Consider the following 17,742-nt stretch of genomic DNA (forward strand, 5'->3'; position numbering starts at 1 on the left):
ACTGGCAAGATCTTGAGGCTCTGGGATGTGAGCAGGGAAGAGTGTGCCTTCTGATTCATACAGAATTTCAGTCTCTGCTGGATGATAAGGATTGGAGTCTGGAGCACAGACTTTTGCAAAGGAGCATAAGTGGAAAAGGGCAGATGCTGGAGACAGACATGACAGACCAACAGAAAAGACGACTAAAAGGTTTTCTTTTGTTCACAGCTTTCCCCAACTTCCTTCAAGGCTAAAAGACTAATATTATGCTAAGCACAAAGCCATGAAGGTTGCATTTAATTGGGGCTGCTCTGGTTTAAACCAAGAACCAGATTCTATCCAGAGTTGTTCTTCATTGCTCCATATACCACTGAAGATGGAAATGGGATTACTTAAGCAGTAACACCACAAGCAACCATCTCTCTGCTACTAAAGGTCAGGATTTGTCTGGCTCAGCATTTCTGAGATTTCAGCACATGCTGCCTGAACCAATATAAACTACACTATTACTTCCCCCCCCCAAAAAAAACCCATGAGGACTACAGACTTAAAAAAAGAAAGACATTTGATCCTAGTGGTTTGGCCAATGTTTGGTTGAGTGGGAAAGGACTGCAGAGGTCATATATGTATCTCCATGGGAGAATGAACAGTGTTTATTGATACTGGTTATTTTAAAGAGAGGAGTAATATATTTGTAAGGGGGACATGTGATAGCCTGCTTCTTTTCTCATCCTACTCTTTTCTCTTTTGGTGGAGCAAATACCTGGCAGAGCCATCCGCACACTGCTTTTGAACAGAATAGCCATTTGAAGTGATTCAATCTGCACCAGTTAATCTTTAATCACCTCAATGATTCCAATATTTTCTCAAGGCACACAGGAAATTTTCGCTTTTCAGTGGACATGAGCTCATTCTAATGGCATGCTTGCCTCCCTTGGTTAGACCAATCTTATCCCTCCCCGCCAGAGAAACAGGACACTTGGGTTTTGCCCTCAGATGTCCCACAGAAGGGCTGGGCCAGGTGTGGATACAAGAGTTAAAAGACACAAGGAATTCTTGTGAATCTACTCTTTGTAACTTAAATGTTACCTGCACATTACAATGCTTTTAAAAGGAATCTTGGGTCTTACGCATGCCCAGTTTCTTTCTGTTGTGCAAATATACCCTTAACATTTGGACATCTTTAGTCGGTGGTCCTTAAGCATTTTAATACAAATTATGTTTTTATGAAGGTGCGCGCACGTGTGTTTTATGTATTTACTAGTAAATGCATCCAGCTTCACACAGGTGGGAATAGCCCTTATGCTGACACAGCAAAGGCTGCAAGCAGACTTATAGAGTTGTCACAGTTGGGCAAATTGTGTCCCCCCTTCTGAACAAACCCAAGCCCAGTATCACCCCTAGGCCCCTACTGGGGGCACCCTTGTAGCCCCTTAAGGGAAGGGTCTGTCTACTCGATTCCCCTGAGGGGGGCTGCCCCACAGCAAGGGGGGGGGGCGCAAGCATATAACTGTGTCCCTTGGCCTGCTAATCTCCCCTGGCCTCAATCAGAATTGACTACAAAACTATGCTGGTTAGGGACACACACACGCCATTTTGGTGTGGAGCTCTTGGCCATGCTGAATTCCCATACCAGGTGGAATTTATGGGGCAGCAGCCAAGGAGACCATTGGGGTGGGGCACTTCCCTGAAATGGGTGTAGTCTGGAACTGGTGGGGGGAGGGAGGGTTTATTCCTTCCTCAATAGCATCACCACTGCAGATAACTGACATTTTCTCATGGAATCCTTCCCCCTTCCTGGTAGAAGATGCAATCCATTCATGCATGAAAGGGACAGCAATTATTTGCTTTATGAGAGCACCACCTCCTGGTTATTTTGAAACACTGATGTATGATTTTACATTTATATTTGTATGCACTGAAGGAAATCCTGCACCTGATTGGGCTTGCGCTGCTATAACTGGGTTAACACAACACGCTAACCCGCACTTAGTGGTTGAGTATGAGTTGTTAAACTGTGGGTTGTTGTTAAACTGTGGGTTGTGTTGTCTGAACACAGCACATTTTCTGCAGGCTGGCTTGTCAACCATGCAGTGTGGCTTATTTTTCTCGAACAAGCCACCTTGAAAACCCATGGTTTGTTGCTGGGTTGTTCAAGGTGGTTAAAAAGCCACACTGCATGGTTAACAAGGCACCCTGCAGGAAGCACGCTGCATTCAGCCAACACAATGATCCAGCCTGGGTGTCCAGTCATCATACTCCTGTTAACAGGTGCCAAGCTGTACAGGAATCTTATCGTTTACACAGCTGTGGGCCAATTCATGCTATGAAGGGGGCAATTCACCTCACTTAAAGCATTCGGTGCTCTTAATTTTTAAATAAAGAAACTCTCCCACCTTCAATTATTAATATATCACCACCAATACGCATGATACCGAACGAAGAACAAGAGGACAAATCCTTGCCCAGAAATACCTGCAATCTAAAATTCAACACTAGAGAGACAACAGAGAATAGGAGGGAGATGAAGGAAGGGCCAGGAGGGGGAAGCACATGCATTCATCTGTTATTTTATTACATTTATATGCAACCTTTCTTCTAATGGCATACATGATTCTCGAGCCCCCAATTAATCTTCACAACAACCCTGTGAGGTAGGTTAGGCTGAGAGAGAGCAACTGGACAAAGCTCACTCAGGTAATTACTGAGTGAGGATTTGAACCTGGGTCTACCTAGTCCAAATAAATATCAACCTACCAAGTAGTTCCCCTTCATGGATCACTGCCTTGTTGTGGCGAAGGGGCTTGTGTAACTCAGTGGAGCCATAAGCTATGCCGTGCAGGGCCACCCAAGACGGACAGGTCATGGCAGAGAGTTCTGACAAAATTTGGGCCACTGGAGAAGGAAATGGCAACCCACTCCAGTATTCTTGCCAAGAAAACCCCATGGAACGTATCACAAGGCTGAAAGATATGACGCCGGAAGATGAGCCCCTCAGGTCGGAAGGTGTCCAATATACTACTGGGGAAGAGCAGAAGGTATTTCCAAGTAGCGCCAGAAAGAATGAAGCGGCTGGGCCAAAGCCGAAAGGACACTCAGCTGTGGATGTGTCTGGTGGTGAAAAGAAAGTCCGATGCTGTAAAGAACAATATTGTTTAGGAACTTAGAATGTCAGATCAATGAATCAAGGTAAGCTGGAGGTGGTCAAACATGAGATGGCAAGACTGAACATCGACATCTTGGGAATCAGCGAACTAAAATGGACGGGCATGGGCGAATTTAATTCAGGTGACCATCATATGTACTACTGTGGGCAAGAATCCCTCAGAAGAAATGGAGTAGCACTCATAGTCAATAAAAGGGTGGGAAAAGCAGTACTGGGGTACAATCTCAAAAACGATAGAATGACCTCAGTACGAATCCAAGGCAAACCATTCAACATCACAGTAATTCAAGTCTGTGCCCCAACCACTGAGGCCGAAGAAGCTGAGGTTGATCGGTTCTATGAAGACCTACAACACCTTCTAGAACTCACACCAAAAAAAGATGTCCTTTTCATCATAGGGGATTTGAATGCTAAAGTAGGAAGTCAAGAAATCACTGGGATAACAGGCAAGCATGGCCTTGGTGTATGAAATGAAGCAGGACAAAGGCTAATAGAGTTTTGCCAAGAGAACACACTGATCATAGCAAACACGCTTTTCCAACAGCACAAGAGGCGACTGTACACATGGACATCACCAGATGGTCAATATCGAAATCAGATTGATTATGTCCTTTGCAGCCAAAGATGGAGAAGCTCTATACAGTCAGTAAAAACAAGACCTGGAGCTGACTGTGACTCAGATCATGAGCTTCTTGTTGCAAAATTTCAGCTTAAATTGAAGAACGTAGGGAAAACCACTAAACCATTCAGGTATGACCTAAATCATATCCCTTATGAATATACAGTGGAGGTGAGGAATAGATTTGAGGGATTAGACCTGATAGACAGAGTGCCTGAGGAACTATGGACGGAGGTCCGTAACATTGTTCAGGAGGCAGCAACGAAATCCATCCCAAAGAAAAAGAAATGCAAGAAAGCCAAGTGGCTGTCTGATGAGGCTTTAGAAGTAGCTGAGGAAAGAAGGGAAGCGAAAAGCAAGGGAGAAAGGGAAGATATATCCAACGGAATGCAGAGTTCCAGAGAACAGCAAGGAGAGACAAGAAGGCCTTCTTAAATGAACAGTGCAAAGAAATCGAGGAAAACAACAGAATGGGAAAGGCTAGAGATCTCTTCAAGAAAATTGGAGATCTCAAGGGAACGTTTTGTGCAAAGACGGGCATGATAAAGGACAAAGAAGGCAGGGACCTAACAGAAGCAGATGAGATTAAGAAGAGGTGGAAAGAATACACAGAAGAACTCTACAGGAAAGATCTGAATGTCCCTGATAGCCATGATAGTACGGTCACTGAACTTGAGCCGGACATCCTAGAGAGTGAAGTCAAGTGGGCCTTAGGAAGCATTAGTAACAACAAAGCTAGCGGAGATGACAGTATTCCAGCTGAGCTATTTAAAATTCTAAAAGATGCTGCTGTTAAAGTGCTGCACTCAATATGCCAACAAATTTGGAACACTCAATAGTGGCAACAAGACTGGAAAAGGTCAGTTTACATCCCAATTCCAAAGAAGGGCAACGCCAAAGAGTGTTCAAACTACCGTACAATTGTGCTCATTTCACATGCCAGCAAGGTGATGCTCAAAATCCTACAAGCTAGGCTTCAGCAGTATGTGAACCGAGAACTACTGGAAGTACAAGCTGGGTTTCGAAGAGGCAGAGGAACTAGAGATCAAATTGCCAACTTTCGCTGGATCATGGAGAAAGCAAGAGAATTCCAGAAAAATGTCTATTTCTGCTTCACTGACTACACTAAAGCCTTTGATTGTGTGGATCACAACAAACTCTGGCAAATTCTGAAAGAGACAGTGGTACCAGACTACCTTACCTGTCTCCTGAGAAACCTGTACGAGGGTCAAGAAGCAACAGTAAGAACCAGACATGGAACAACCGAGTGGTTCAAAATTGAGAAAGGAGTATGACAAGGCTGTATATTGTCACCCTGCTTATTTAATTTATATGCAGAGTACATCATGAGAAACGCCAGGTTGGATGAATCACAGGTCGGAATTAAGATTGCTGGGAGAATTATCAACAACCTCCGATACGCAGACGATACCACCCTAATGGCAGAAAGCAAAGAGGATCTCAAGAGCCTCTTGTTGAGGGTGAAAGAGGAGAGTGCAAAAGCTGGTTTGAAACTCAACATTAACAAAACTAAGATCATGGCATCTGGGCCCATCACTTCCTGGCATATAGAAGGAGAAGAAATGGAAGCAGTGACAGATTTTACTTTCTTGGGCTCCAAGATCACTGCAGACGGTGACTGTAGCCATGAAATTAAAAGACGCTTGCTCCTTGGGAGGAAAGCTATGGCAAACCTAGGCAGCATAGTAAGAAGCAGAGACATCACCTTGCCGACAAAGGTCTGTCTAATCAAAGCTATGGTTTTCCCAGTAGTAACGTATGGCTGTGAGAGCTAGACTATAAGGAAGGCTGAGCGCCAAAGAATGGATGCTTTCGAACTGTGGTGCTGGAGAAGACTCTTACGAGTCCCCTGGACTGCAAGGAGGTCCAATCAGTCAATCCTAAAGGAAATCAACCCTGAGTGCTCATTGGAAGGACAGATACTGAAGGTGAACCTCACATATTTTGGCCACCTAATGCGAAGAGGAAACTCTCTGGAAAAGACCCTGATGCTGGGAAAGACTGAAGGCAAAAGGAGAAGGGGACGGCAGAGGATGAGATGGCTAGATAGCATCACCGATGCAATGAATATGAACTTGAGCATGCTCCGGGAGAGAGCGCAGGATAGGAAGGCCTGGCGTGCTATGGTCCATGGGGTCACGAAGAGTCGGACACGACTGAACGACTGAACAACAACAACCAAGTAGTTACATGGAACTGGCGGTAAGCTACCAGTTGCTGTATGATTGTGTTTGCCCCGCTGGCCATGTCTTTTCAAGAGGGCAGGAAGAGTGACAAATGCTTTAAAGGGAAGGAGCCTGGGGAAGGAGGACCAGCCAGCAGCTGCACCGGGTGATCCTGAGCCTGAGCCTGCTTCTGCCCCCGCCCACAGGTACTTAAGGTGGGGCTGCCAGAGGCAGCGCCTCGGCGTCGCACCAAGTGCGACGCTAAGTGCGCACTTAGCGTCGCACTTGGAGTTGCGTAGGATCTGAGGACCCACCCACCTGCCTCTCCAGAGACACCAGCAGCCACAACACCAGCAGCAAATAACAGCAGCGGAGGGCAGCAGCTTTAAAGACAAGGGGAAAGGGGCAAACGTGGACTTTATCTGCTCCTTCTTAGCTGCTGTTCTCTTTTATCTCATCTATTTTTTTAAACTGTTGAGCATTTTATAACATTTCAATATGTGCCTGGGGGGACTATTGGGCAACTCAGGGGGTCGGGGAGGTGCCACCATAACTGTGGTCACGGGCAGGGGGAGATATGGCGTTGGGGGATTAACTGGCCAGCTGAGAAGGAGAGGGGCTAGACACCTTACAGCTGTCCCCTCTTCTGGTTCTTCCCCCAACCTGATGGTTCCTGGCAGCCTTACCAGTCTGCCCTCGGGTCTGCTGGTGCTGCTGCTGAATGCCAGGTCGGCCCAAAATAAAATCTCCCTCATCCATGATCTGATTGTGGATGAGGGGGCTGACCTGGCATGTATTACTGAGACCTGGGTGGGGGAACTGGGAGGGGTCACTCTCTCCCAGCTGTGCCCTCCTGGGTACTCGGTGCAGCACCAACACCGACTTGAGGGCCGGGGAGGGGGGGTTGCCGTGGTCTATAGGAATTCAATCTCCCTCTCCAGGCTTCCTGCTCATTCGAGTGCAGATCTTGAGTGTTTGTACCTTGTGTTGGGTACCTGGGACAGATTAGGGATTCTGTTGGTGTACTGCCCACCCCACTGCCCATCAGACTCCCTGCCTGAGCTGACAGAGGTGGTCTCGGACTTGGTGTTGAGGACCCCTAGGATGATGGTCCTGGGGGATCTCAACTTCCATGCCGAGGCCGCTGTATTCGGGGCGGCTCAGGACTTCATGGCTGCCATGACAACCATGGGGCTGTCCCAACATGTTATTGGCCCAACGCATATAAAAGGACACACGCTTGATCTGGTTTTCTCGACTGGGCAGGAGGATGGTGATCTGAAAGTGGAGGAATTAACATCTGTCCCTTTGTCATGGTCAGATCACTTCCTGCTGAGGTTTAGACTCCTGGCGGCCTTCCCCCTCTGCAAGGGTGGGGGACCTATTAAAATGGTCCGCCCCCGGAGATTAATGGATTCTGATGGATTCCAGAGGGCTTTCGGGGATTTTCCTGCTAGTATGGCTGGTGCTCCTGTCGAAGCCCAGGTCACCCTGTGGAATGCAGAGGTGACTCGGGCGGTTGACACGATCGCGCCCAAGCGCCCTCTCCCTCTGAGCAGAGCCCGGCCAGCTCCTTGGTATACACCTGAGCTGAGGGCAATGAAGCAAGAGGGGAGACGGCTAGGACGCAGGTGGAGGAAAACTCATGCTGAATCTGACCGAACACAGGTAAGAGCCCACTATCGAGCCTACTCTGTAGCGGTGAGGGTGGCAAAGAGGCAGTTCTTTTCCACCAGCACTGCATCTTCTCAGTGTCGTCCAGTGGAGCTTTTCCGAGTGGTTCGTGGCCTGTTACATTCTGGGCCAGGGAGAGAGACGGTGGAACCGTCGGTAGCACGCTGTGACAAGTTTGCGCGGCACTTTGAGGATAAAGTCGCTCAGATTCGTCATGAATTGGACACCACCATTAATGCAGTTCCATCGGTAGAGGCGTTCAGAGCACCGTCTGGTCCAGTTTTATTGAATGAGTTTCAGTTACTGAGGCCTGAGGATGCGGACAAGGTGCTTGGCCAAGTCCGATCGACCACTTGTGTGCTTGACCCTTGCCCTTCATGGCTTATTAAATCAAACAAGGAGGGGTTGTCCGGCTGGGTCCAGGAGGTTGTAAATTCCTCCTTGAGAGAGGGAGTGGTGCCTGCCGCTTTAAAAGAGGCAGTAATTAGACCACTCCTGAAAAAGCCTAACCTGGACCCAGAGGATGTTAACAATTATAGGCCAGTGGCCAACATCCCCTTCCTGGGCAAGGTGCTTGAGCGCGTGGTTGTAGGACAGCTCCAGGCACTGTTGAATGAAACAGATTATCTAGATCCATTTCAATCGGGCTTCAGGCCTGGTTTTGGAACGGAAACTGCCTTGGTCACCCTGTGGGATGACCTCTGCCGGGAGAGGGACAGGGGGAGTGCGACCCTGTTGATTCTCCTGGACCTCTCAGCGGCTTTTGATACCATCAACCATGGTATCCTTCTGGATAGGTTGTCTGGGTTGGGAGTAGGAGGCACTGCACTACAGTGGTTCCGCTCCTACTTGGATGGCCGATTCCAGAAGGTGGTGCTGGGGGATTACTGCTCTGTGCCATGGCAATTGTGCCATGGGGTTCCACAGGGCTCTATTTTATCCCCCATGCTGTTTAACATCTACATGAAACCGCTGGGGGAGGTTATCCGGAGGTGTGGGCTGAGGTGCCATCAATATGCAGATGACACCCAGCTCTATCTCTGTTTCTCATCAATAACCAGACCATGGTTATCCATGTTTATCTGTCATAGCTGTCTTAGGGCACCTTCAAGACTATTGTATTAAGTGGACTAGTGCAAACTCAAATCTGTTTGCTTTTACAAGGTGCTAGAGGGCACCGGTGTCCATGAAGCAATATACATTTGTGCTACAGAACTGACACCCACCAGATATCATGGGTTAACCACAGGCATTTCATATTCTCCATGACAAAGGTTAAGTTGCCACATGAAGGTAATCCATAATCTGTGCTCAGAATCCCCCTTGGCCCCTGCAGAATGACAACGCACACACACCAAGCACACACACTATAGAACTATATGCATACATTAGGCACACAGTACACAGTGGCTACGACATTCTGGAGCAAAGTTCATGAAGCCATCTTATTCGCAGAGCTGTATCAGCAAACACAACAGTGACACAGCTTTGGTAATACAGGTATCTATTTTATTAAAAAAGTTACAAACAGGTGGACTGTAGGGTTGTCTTACAAAATTAAGAATGAATGAAATCAGGTGGGGGAGAGGGAGGTGGTTTTTAAGTTTACAAAGCAGTAAATCATTCTAGTTTTGCATTTGCTAGTTTTCCAGATTATGCTTTTCACCAGTAAAGGGTACAGTACATTGGATACACGTAGGTTTAATTTTAGGGACTTTTCAGGCATATTAGGGCTGTTAGCGGTGTCCATGCAGAAGATTACATTTCCACTCCTGGAAAGTATTTCTCTCTCAATAAACAGCTGTGTTCATGTGCCCTGTGCAATTGTTCGGGGGGGGGGGGAGCAAGGCCTCCCACTGTGCAACAAGGAGAAAGGGGCATCTGAATAAGAGACAATTCTTCTAGAACCATATTTCTCTCCCCTACTTCCATTCAATAAGGGAATGAATATGCTGGGATGATCTGGAAGATACCTGAAAATGGTCATTGTTTGAAGAGCCCCATGCTGCAGTGATTTGAACAGCTCACAGCTGTCAGGAGGATGCCCACCGATCAGCTTTCCCCTCATCAAGCCCTGCTGAAATCAGGAGGGAACTTACAGAACGACCTGATTCATTCTGAGGCACAGTGGCCAGGAGAGAGACCTGGGTGTGCTGTGCGAAGAGGAGCCGCATTCGCTTCTAACTGCACTCCTCGCGACCCATGAGGAAGTCTCCACTGAACATTGGTCCCTCATTCCAGCTGCACTGAAGAAACCCAAAATGGATACAAGTTTTGCCTTTCCTGTTAATATGCCAACCACAGACACCAATTAAAGTAGAGGAATTTTAACGAAATTTAGGTAAGAGGTCAATTAATAGCAGAGTTTAATCGCAATGCAACACTTCTGCCTGCTTCACCTAGGAAATAAGATACAGTACAATTTGAATTCTATGTTCCCTTGGCACATCTACTGACACGTTGCCATGAAAATATACTGTGAAAACAGCCTTTAGTTTGAAGTCTATTAAAGTGCAAACCTAACTTTAATTTCAGGTTACTCCATTGCAAATTTGGGAACTTGGAGATTAAAAGAGTTTAATTCCTCTTGGTAGGGTTCAAATGAGAGTAAAGATGTAATATGCTGGTGCCTCTCTTTAAGTTTAAGTTATACAGTTGCTTCACTTCAGATTAGTACTTAACTATGAGAGCACATTGTGAATAAATTCTTAGTTACTACAGGACAAGTCCATATTGATTAGAAGTGTGTTCAAATGACTTAAGCTGGGCTCTTAAAACCAATACCTTTGGTACAGCTAAACGAGCTGCAGTTATTGAAACGGAGGAACAGAGAGAGAGACTTTCTCAAATCACTGCTAGAATTCGCCCCTTCCCCCAATGTACGCAACAGGTGAGTTAATAAACTCAAAACATTCCAACTATTCATATACTCTTCATTCTGCTCAATACCTGTGTTGTTGTTCAAAGATTCAAGTACCCAGACAAAATCGTTTACATCTGCAGAACGCACAGCTGAGTAATGCATTTGCACATGGAGTTACTGCTTACGCTATCGCCCTGTTATACCAACTAATGCTCAGTTCAGCGGAAACCGAAAAAAGCAAACAAAAACAAAGAGCAGTGCATCAAGACACCAAACGAAGCTAACAGATATTGCTTCAAAATATTAGGACAGAAACAATTTTTAAGAACTAGAAAATGTAAAGTCATTTTTATTTGCATTTGATTAACATGTGCAGATGTCCACCAGATGTCATCTTAAATCCTGCCAGGCAGAACCAAGCTAGCTTTTGCTCTGGAATATAAACCCTGTGGGGGACACAGTATCCCTTTCCAAGAAAAAGTGTATCAGAAATTGGAAGCTGAACACAGTAAGGAGCTGTACTGGCGATTTTCAACACAATCAGTTAAAAAACACACACAACCCAAATTCTGAATGCCATGGAGTAACAGAACACACAAAAGACTTCCTGGATGGCTCCAGTCCCTGTCCAATAACTTTCTATCTTCACATCAGGCCAATCACATTTCCACAACAGCTGCTGTGAAAAGGGATGTTATATCCCTACAACGCAAGATGACTCTGAAGTATCTTTCTATGACACCATCACACGTAAACAGAACATTTCAAAGTTTCAACCAATGACATTTTGGAGGAGAGGAACTTTTTCTTTTCCTTTTTTGCAAATCAAGCAAAGATGTGAGGTAATATACAGAAGTAACCATTTGTTTAAGGCTCACTTTTATTCTCCATTAAAATTTTCTCTTAAAAAGGCATTGAGTAGGTAATACTGAGTTTAAAGTTTAATAAATACAAGTTTTGGAAATCAATTAAAAGAAATCAAAATATTAAAAAACGAACTCTTGCATATTAGCCATTAATAGGAACTTAGAAAGCTATTAAAAAACCAAGAGAGGACCAAAAGATAAAGAACAGATTCCAAAACGTATGGTAAACATGCTAAGCATTTCTGTTGCAGGCCTACGGATCTCCAGTCGCTGCTGAGCTTTTTTTTTTTTTTTGCACTCGATGCCTGGAAAGTGCTCTAAAGAGAGACAGGATTTAGCAAGGCTCAGTTCTGCAGCCTGGGCTGAAAAGGGTTCTCCAGAGCAGCATCTGTGCAAATTTCCTCTGAGTTTTATCTGCAGTTAAGACAAAGAGTCAGTCAAATGCAGGTTTAGGTTCTTGAGGGATACAAACATTTGACCAGCGGTCACCCCTACTGTAAGCAGCAGCAATAGGCTCAATTGCATTGTCTCACCAATCCCAGGTTATGGCTTCCTGGCACCCCTACAACCTTAAGGTAGCCCTTTTGTTTTGGCCACTGTAGTCCTTTCCAGCATACAAGGTACATTTAAATTCACTTTTCTCTTGCATTGTTTGAGTGTGCACAAATTGCCCCAACCCACACAGTCACGAAGTTGGCCGAGGCAGGATTATGTGACAGCGTGAGTAGAGCATAGTAGCCAGGCAGTGGTGGTTTTGAAAAAGCGTTAAGTCCGGCAGAACCTGGTCCGTCAAGAAAAAAAGGCATTTGTCGGCAGGGCAGGGCATTTCCGCTGCAAACTGGCTTAATAGGAAAGAACAGAGGTCACCCCTATTTCTGTCGTAGCAAACTGCTATGGAAAGGGGGTTGTTTTTCAGCAAGACCTGCTACTGTGATGCTCAAGTTCGTGGCTGCAGGACATTCTTCTCCACTCCTGTGAAATTAGAAAGGTAGCCTCTTCAGCCTGCACACCCAAAAAGGGTGACTATGAGTGGAAAATGCCACATATCTTTCACAGCTGAAGTGGAAGCTACCCAAGGATCTCACAAGAGGGGAAGTTTTAGACAAGGGCAAAAAACCTCCCCTCCATAATGCCACTGCTTCAGTTTTATTCCATTTAAAGCAACGGATGTGGGTTTCAACACAAATTCTTACACCGAAGCATTGCCATCAGCAGTCACGCTGGAATATACATCAACATTCTCGTAACCTCTCACCTCTTTCGAGCCCGCAGACTGCCTCGTGTAATGGAGAAGGACGGTCGGCAGCAACAGTGCCTTTTTCTCTTCTTCAAATGGTTCTATTATTAAAGTGATTTGCATGATGGAGAATATGTTTAGAACAGCTTGGGCGGGGACTTTGCTGTCATGGGTTGCTCAGCATCTGCTCTTAAGCAGGCAGTGTGGCGTATGGTACAGCAGGCCAAGTCACGTTCATTCCAGACAGCCACTTTATAATAATTATGCCAACACGCTTAATTCTCTTGGAGGAGAGCTCTAATAGAAAGCTTTGTCTAATAGACAATCTTTGGTCAGATTGTCAGAGGAGGACAACCAGAACAAGCAAGTTGGGAAGAATACCTCATGTTGCCCAAGGTGCACAGAGCTAAATCAGGGAGATCACTTGCCACCGAGAGCTTCTACCTCGCATGGCTTCTCTCACAGAAGATGAGCTGGCACCCCTCTGTCGAGCTCATCAGGCCCGGGAAGGAGAAAGGAGGCCAGTAGTGGCCCGGGTGCCTGGCCAATGCAGTGGCTAGGAACTGGGACATGTAACTCCAGGACTGTGTGGCTGTTCCGGGCTTGTTTGCATCTCACCAAGTACTGCAGATACTTTGTTACACCTTTTGGGTAGGGAGTGTTATTTGCTGAGCCCTCCCTCCCTCCCTCACTCTCTGAGGGGAAGCATAGCCTGTACGATCACACTGAAGTAGAACACAGGGGTCTACTCTACTATTATCCCATGTAAGCATTTTCACTTTAGGGTCCAAGCCACTGGCATCCCAGTAAAAGCCAGCGGTACATTTCAGGGCTAGCCAGTGGAGATGCTACTGTGCACCCGGAGAACGCCGTTCCATCAGGAGAAGTGAACCACTTTTTCTGGCCAAACCTGGGAGGAACAATACCTTCTGGACACAGGAAGGGCCAGGTTCAACCCTTGGCATCACCAGCTGAAAGAAGACCTGGTAACAGGACTGGGAAAGGCCCTTCCCTGCCTAAGACTGTAGACTGGCCTAGGGGTCCAACACAGGGCAAGGCAGCTTTAAGCATTCATACTACTATTTACTGTGAGAGCCCATGGCCCCCACTGAGTGCAGCCTTTGCATGCAGAAGGTCCCAAGTTCAGCCCAGGTGGCTGGTGTAAAGAACTGGAGAGCTGCTGCCAGTCAGTACAGACTGCACTGGGCTACATGGGCCAAGGGTTCAACTCAACACAAGGCCGGATTTTACACAGGCCGCTTGTCAGATGCACTGCTGAAACCCCCTGCAGCACCATTTCGAGCTAGCAAGAATGCTGGTGAACGGTGTTTCTGTGCTCATCCGCATCCACTGCCCAGCAAGAGCCAATCAGATCGCACAGCTAGAACGCTCGCCCCGGAAAGCCCAAGCCTACATCCTGGCTCAGCAGTGAACTCCACGGGGCACCCAGAGGCAAGTCTCCCACAGCCCTGCCCTTGACAAATGGGCTGCCTCTTCTCTCCAACGACCTCCGCCATGAGGCTGCTGCAAGACGAACACTGAAGCAAGCCTTGCATACGAAGAAAGACCCCATGAGCCAACTGAAGCCTAACAATGTTTCTGGGGGGTAGGGTGGCAGCATTCTGCTAGCTAGGAATATTCTACCAACCTGCTCTGTATGGCCATGATTGAGGTTTCGCTTTCTCTCTCACTGGACAACGCAAGTTGTACAACACTGGTCTTGCTTTTCAGGCAGGGATGCATAGTTCATTTGCCTCACGATCTCTGCAAACAGTTCGTCCACCATGGTCTTGCTCTTGGCAGACGTCTCCATGAAAGGGCAGCCCCACTCCTGAGCCAGCGCCCGGCCTTCTGATGACAAAACCTCCCGCTCTGATTCCAGGTCAACTTTATTCCCCACTAGGATGAGAGGAACCTTTTCATATCTCTTCACACGGACAATTTGGTCCCTCATTGGCTTGATGTCCTGAGGAAGAAATCAAACCTGTTAAAGCCCTCATGGTTGCAGTAACTGCCGAACAGCAAACCTGTCTGGTTTCTGCAATAGCTAGTAGAACCAAATGTTTATGTTTCACCTATACAGAAGAAGGCAGAGCTGGCTACACTGGGTAGGCACCAAGTGACAGTTTTCATTTAGGGGACAGGAATATACTAGCAGCAGTTGCAAGTTAAGGAAGTGGGAAATGATTCTGTGCCTTCAGAGATTCACTTATTTATTACTTAAAATAATCTACTATTAAACAAATAATCTACCTAAAGTTCCTGCCCAAAGGCTCACAATGTAGGCAATGAGAAGACACACGGAAATACAGAGGGCAGACAGAAAGAAGAAATTACTGTGGTCTGCTAGGGCCATGAGAAGCTTCCTAGATGTGCTCCCAGCCTGGGAACGCAACCACAGGGGGACAGTCAACCTGGCAGGGTGCAATCCATGGGTGGTGGGTCTATAGAGGCCTGCACTAGAGCCTCCAGAATAAGAAAATGACATAGCTTTTCTATGCCATACACATGGAGTGTTACTATAAATAAGCCACACAAGATCTTCAGCATCTTGCACAGCTCTAAGACACAGAAGCAATTACACACTGAAAGCTACAATTATTAATGCAGGCACATTGGAAGGCTTACGCCTACTCCCTTTGGATTAGTAAAGCTGAAAAAGCCCCCCAAGCAACTGAAATACAAGAGTGCACCACTGGCCCACTTGAGAGAGAGAAGAGGCGTTCAATACAGGCCCAAGATCTTGAGGGATTATTAAGCTGTCTTTCTGCTGGAACGTGCAAGATATTGTGAGCAGGGATGAGACACAGCCAAATGCGATAGAAAAAGAATGCCAAGGAAAAGGGGCTGGGATTGAGATAGCGTTTATCTAGCTATGCATCCATCTATATGCTCAGCTTTCTGCCTCTCTGTGTGGGTGTAATAGGCTCTGCCAAGAAGTTGGAAGTCTGCTCAACATGTTAGCTGGTGTCAGGAGGAAGACTTGCATGTCCTTCAAGAGAGGCCTGCTTCTGCTCTCTCCCATGTGCTCCTTGCCACTACAGATTACAATAACAACAACTCCTTTGTAATTGGCAGATTACATATCTGTGTGCTTGAGCTACACACAAGAAGCATGTTTCAATAGCAGACCCTTCCTCCTCCTGAGCAAGTCAATCCTAGAAACTGAAACTGTTAGAAGATACATTTAAGATAGTTCGGCAGGAAATAAAGTTTATGAGCACAGTGCACCGATTTGAAACTAGCCTGATCTTTAGCATAAGCTATTCAGAGATAAAACCAAGGCAAGCAACTTAGAAGGGGCTACCGAAGACCAAGTGGATTTAAGTTTGTGGATAGCACATATTAGAATACCTGTATGTTATGTAAACCAGCTGCAACACAAAACTATTTCCCCTTTAAAAAAGGAGCAACAGAAATTCACATATCCTGACGCTGCTCATGTTAACAATAGCTTTTAATAACCAAATTAGTTATCATTCTTTCTGTTCAAAACTGTCTCTGCAATACAAGCTATGGGTTCATAGCTTTAAAATATGTTTTATGAATATATATTAGGAAACATGGAGCTTGGATAAAAAGTACTCTTCAAAAATGCAGTACTGCTGCAGGTATAGTCATAGATATCTGTTTCTTATATGGTGGTGGCATTTCTAATCTTTCAGTCGCTCAAGATCCTTTTGCCAGTTAAAATGGATCAAAGAAGAGTTTGCAAAGAACAAAACCAAAAACACAGCTGTGTTTATTACCTGGAAAGACTGTTGGTTTACCAAGCTGTAAACTAGGATGAAGCCTTGGCCATTTTTAATGTAGAGATCTCGCATGGAAGCAAACTGTTCCGTCCCTGCGGTATCCAAGATTTCAAGTACTGATGGGGAACAGTCCACTTCGATCTCCTTGCGATAGAAGTCTTCGATGGTGGGATCGTACTTCTCGATGAATGTCCCAGTGACAAACTGCACGGTCAAGGCTGACTTACCCACCCCCCCACTCCCTAAAACCACAACTTTGTACTCCCTCATGGGCGCTGTCTTCCCTTCTGCACAGCATAAAACAGGAATGCTGCAAACTGGGGGGTGGGGGGCAGCTGGCAGGTGTGGGGAGGGACAATACAACACAGCAGACTAGAGGAAGAGGAGAAACAGAGTCACCCCCCTTTTGCAGGAAGTTTGCTTTGTGGATTAAATGCAAGCTGCAAGTGGGGAGAGGTGGGGAGCAGAGAGCGACATATGCCTCCTGCAGGGAAAAAAACCTCTTCGGCAGATTTGCTGCCAACCTCAAGGGAGGGGGAAGAACTCTCTCGTGCTTTTCGAGCGGTGTGGGCTCAGGAGCTGGCTGCAGACGCTGCCCTGGAGAAACCGAGGCACAGAAAAATAAGCTGGGGGGGAGGAGAGAGAGGCCAGTCGGGAGCGGGGCTGCGGGGCGAGGGGGGCGCGTCGGCCGGGGGCGCGGGGAGGGGGGCGCGGCCTCACGGCGGCGCGACGGAGGCGCGTCTCGGGGGGAGCGGAAGCAGCCGGGCTCTGCGGGGCCCCTCCGCAAGGGCGGGCGCGTGCATCAGCGGGGCGGGGGCGCGGGGCCCGGGCTTTCCGGCGGGGGCGCGCCGAGGAGGGGGCGAGGCCCCGCGCAGAGGCTGCTGGGGACGTCCGGGCAGGGCCCGCTCCTGTCGGCGCGCGGCGGCTCCGTCCTGCCTGGAGGGAAGACGACAGAAAGAGCCCGTGAGGAGCGAGCGGCTGAGAGGAGCCGCCGCCGCCCCGGCCAGGCCCCGCATCCCTTCCGCCCGCCCTGCCCTGCCCTGCCCTGCCCTGCCCTGCCCTGCCCTGCCCTGCCCGCCGCGCTCCTGCTCCTGCCCCCGCCTCCGGCCCGCCGCTCACCTGCCCCAGGCCCCAGCCGCCGCCTCACTCCATGGCCGGCCGCAGCGCTCTGCTCGGGGTGGGGAACCGCCCGCCTACCCGGAACACTTACGTAGCAGCACCGTTACACGACTTCCGGGAAGAAGGGGGGCTTTGAATACCGTGACACCCAAGCAGGCGGCAAGCAGTGCGCATGCGCACTTTCTCCCGGGCTGGGCATGGTTTACAAGAGTGGAGGGTTTGAGTTTAAAAAAAATGTAACTCTGACACAGGGCGGAACGCTAATAATGTAGAACCGCCAG

General features: G+C 47.5%; 2 protein-coding genes across 5 annotated transcripts in view; both read right to left on the minus strand.

Annotated features, from left to right (window-relative positions):
• The window catches only part of FRMD7 (FERM domain containing 7), a 47,330-nt gene extending 37,532 nt beyond the window's left edge, over positions 1 to 9,798 (minus strand). Inside the window, exon 1 of the mRNA XM_084813269.1 lies at positions 9,724 to 9,798. Coding sequence (XP_084669395.1) covers positions 9,724 to 9,798 — 75 coding nt within the window. The remainder of the gene's footprint in view (positions 1 to 9,723) is intronic.
• On the minus strand, positions 9,112 to 17,541 carry RAP2C (RAP2C, member of RAS oncogene family). 4 transcript variants are annotated; one of them, XM_084813587.1, is made up of 4 exons: positions 17,462 to 17,541; positions 16,340 to 16,939; positions 14,239 to 14,556; positions 9,112 to 11,767 (listed from the first exon to the last, which is right to left on the minus strand). In XM_084813587.1, exons 2-3 carry the CDS (start codon positions 16,610 to 16,612, stop codon positions 14,278 to 14,280), a joined length of 552 nt encoding a protein of 183 aa, XP_084669713.1. In that variant the 5' UTR covers positions 16,613 to 16,939; positions 17,462 to 17,541; the 3' UTR covers positions 9,112 to 11,767; positions 14,239 to 14,277. The 4 variants fall into 4 exon arrangements, with proteins under 4 accessions (XP_084669713.1, XP_084669711.1, XP_084669712.1 ...); XM_084813585.1 differs by having other exon boundaries at positions 16,340 to 17,278; XM_084813586.1 differs by having other exon boundaries at positions 9,112 to 12,691; positions 16,340 to 17,278.
• Positions 17,542 to 17,742: the final 201 nt, after the last annotated feature.

This window comes from Heloderma suspectum, chromosome 9 (genome assembly GCF_057233095.1).
Source record: "Heloderma suspectum isolate Gila_16-S chromosome 9, 16-S_ref, whole genome shotgun sequence".
Classification (NCBI taxonomy): domain Eukaryota; kingdom Metazoa; phylum Chordata; class Lepidosauria; order Squamata; family Helodermatidae; genus Heloderma; species Heloderma suspectum.

Excerpts from the sequence above, each read along its gene's own strand:
- RAP2C (XM_084813587.1), bottom strand. The coding sequence starts at position 16,612 with ATGAGGGAGTACAAAGTTGTGGTTTTAGGGAGTGGGGGGGTGGGTAAG. Across the intron at positions 14,557-16,339 it reads TAAACCAACAGTCTTTCCAG|GACATCAAGCCAATGAGGGA; the intron begins GTAATAAACACA and ends TTTCTTCCTCAG.